Source organism: Penaeus chinensis, chromosome 2 (genome assembly GCF_019202785.1).
Source record: "Penaeus chinensis breed Huanghai No. 1 chromosome 2, ASM1920278v2, whole genome shotgun sequence".
NCBI classification, from domain to species: Eukaryota; Metazoa; Arthropoda; class Malacostraca; order Decapoda; family Penaeidae; genus Penaeus; species Penaeus chinensis.
Window position 1 is genome coordinate 37,060,071 of NC_061820.1, and position 2,500 is coordinate 37,062,570.

Here is a 2,500-nt window from a genome sequence, read left to right on the forward strand (position 1 = left end):
AAATAAACAGACATGCATCCTACATCCTTCCCCCCCACCCTGCCATCCCACACACGCGCACATAACTCCCCTCCCCCCACCCTATGCAACCACACATCCATGCACACACAAAGGACATTCGTAGTGTGCTAAATCGTATAGCTGGTTGGAGCTCAACGCCTGAATAAACCTAGTTCTGTGTATATATATTTATAAATTGATATATATATATATATATATATATATATATATATATATATATATATATATATATATATATATATAGAGAGAGAGAGAGAGAGAGAGAGAGAGAGAGAGAGAGAGAGAGAGAGAGATCTACGTGTCTATTTCTCTGGTGATTAATCTATTTAATTCAGACAAAATGTTCTTTCCTCCTCCGACTAAAATACCATGTGCATATCTCCTCTGACTAATCTATTTACATATCTGTGTCACTCCTTCGTCTATTTCTATGCCGTTTTAGACTAATCTATTTCCATGCCTACTTCTTTTTATTAAATCATATCAGCTTTAATCTCTCTTTTGAAAAGACTGTTTTCATGTCTTTGTCTTCTGATTAATTTACATTCATATCTATTTTTTGCTGACTAATCTATTACTATGTATATTTTTTTCTGAATAAATTATCATGTTTTCATTGCCTTTCTAATTACTCATAATTCATCCCTGTTGTTTTTTTTATCTATTTCCTTTTCTATTTTTCCTTTCTTTCGTTCTAATCTATTTCATATGACATATCTCATTTCTCATTTCGTTTAAATTTAATTATTTATTTGCATTTTACGACCACTAATCTTCGTCTCTTTCTCTTCCCAGATTCGCCGCCTTTGAGAAGATGACCGAGCCGCGAGAAAACGTCATGAATAATTGAATAACAAATAAGGAAGCGAAAGAAGAATTGAGATAAATGAAGATAATCATGTGAATTTAATATCATCCTTGTGACGTCATCGGTGAAATAAGTGAGAAAAGCAAGGGGAAAAGATAGAAATAAAATACTTTGATAAACTGATCGATATCTACCCAAAAGGGAAAGAGGGACTGGGAGAAAACAGACGCTAAAATTCCAAATAAAGAGAAGAAAGAGATAAGCAGCGATGACACAGGGACCGCCCCCGCCCCCCCTACGCCCCGACGATGCCAAAGGGAAGGACTCGAAGCTCGAGCACCCAGCGCCTTCGTCCTCGTCCTCGTCGTCGTCCTGCCGAAGCCGAAGTCGAAGCCGAAGCCATTCCTCACTCGTCCGATTCCGTTGCTGGTAACGCGAACGAGGACCTCGCCGTCGCCGTCGCTGTTACCCCGCTCCTGGCACCCCGCCCCCCCCGCACTACCCCCTCCCCCTTCTTCTCCTTCCTCTCTGACCCCCCCGGAACCCCCACGAGGAGGAGTGTCTTGGCAGGTCGACGACGATGACCCCAGGAGGACGAGGGGGGCAGAGGGGCGCCCCCTGCACCGCTGGCCTCGCCCTCCAAGCCTCGCTCCTCGTCCTCGGGATCCTGTGGCAGCTTCACCGCGTCCAGGGTGAGTGTTGGTTTGCTTTGATTAAGGATTCTTGGGTTTGTGTATCTCCCTTTTATATATTATTTTTTTGTGTCTCTTTTTTTCTCGTTTCTTTTCTCTTCTATTCTTGTCTTTTATCTTTCAATTCTCTCGTTTTTTTTTTAATTCTCCCCTTCACCTTACATCTATCTATTTATCTATCTATCTATCTATACCTATTTTTTTTTATTATTTTTTTTTTTTTGTCCTTTTATATCGGCTTTTGTTAATCAATTTCATACTACTTTATCGGTCTATCGCAGTTCCCGGATGTTTACGGCGAATGGGGTGTTCTACTTTTTTCCTTTTATCATGTTTTCTCTTTCAAGCTAGATAAATAGTTGTACTGGTTTTGTTATCTGTTCTTTTCTTATCTCCCTCTTTCTCGTTTTTTTTTTTGTTTTAGCTTTTTCTTGTGACTATAAGTGACTTGAGTTTAATCAATTTAATTAATTTGATTATCCTTATGCCTACCTGCATTATTGCGTTTTCCTTTACGTAACAATATATATGTATGCATACATGTATGTATGTATGTATATATGCATGTATGTATGTATGTATGTATGTATGTATGTATGTATGTATGTATGTATGTATATATTCATATATATGTGTGTGTGGGGGGGGGGGGGGGTCTGTTTGTGTCTCCCTCTTTTTCCTTTCCTTGCCTATCTCCCATTCCCCTTTTCCTCCATATCTATTTTTATTCGCGTTGCTTCGTTACGTAACATTTCCATACAGAGATAAAACACTGGATTCAAACTCCTTGTTGATATCTCCTCCTATATCTTTTATTCCCTTTCGCATCTCTTGCATTCTATTGTCTGTTCTCCATTTCCCTCTTTATCACCCATTACGGATAAAGAACAGAAACAGAATAAAACTCAAACAGATTTCCTGACAACCGTGAGCTCTTAAGGTCAAACTCAAATGAAAAAAAAAAAAAAAAAAAAAAATC

The 2,500-nt window shown here is 38.8% G+C and overlaps 1 protein-coding gene across 1 annotated transcript in view; it reads left to right on the forward strand.

Annotated features, from left to right (window-relative positions):
• The window catches only part of LOC125034828 (hemicentin-2-like), a 406,622-nt gene that overhangs the window by 93,220 nt on the left and 310,902 nt on the right, over nt 1–2,500 (forward strand). The window contains exon 2 of the mRNA XM_047626836.1: nt 817–1,521. Within this exon, the coding sequence (XP_047482792.1) occupies nt 1,410–1,521 (112 nt within the window). The 5' untranslated portion in view covers nt 817–1,409. The remainder of the gene's footprint in view (nt 1–816; nt 1,522–2,500) is intronic.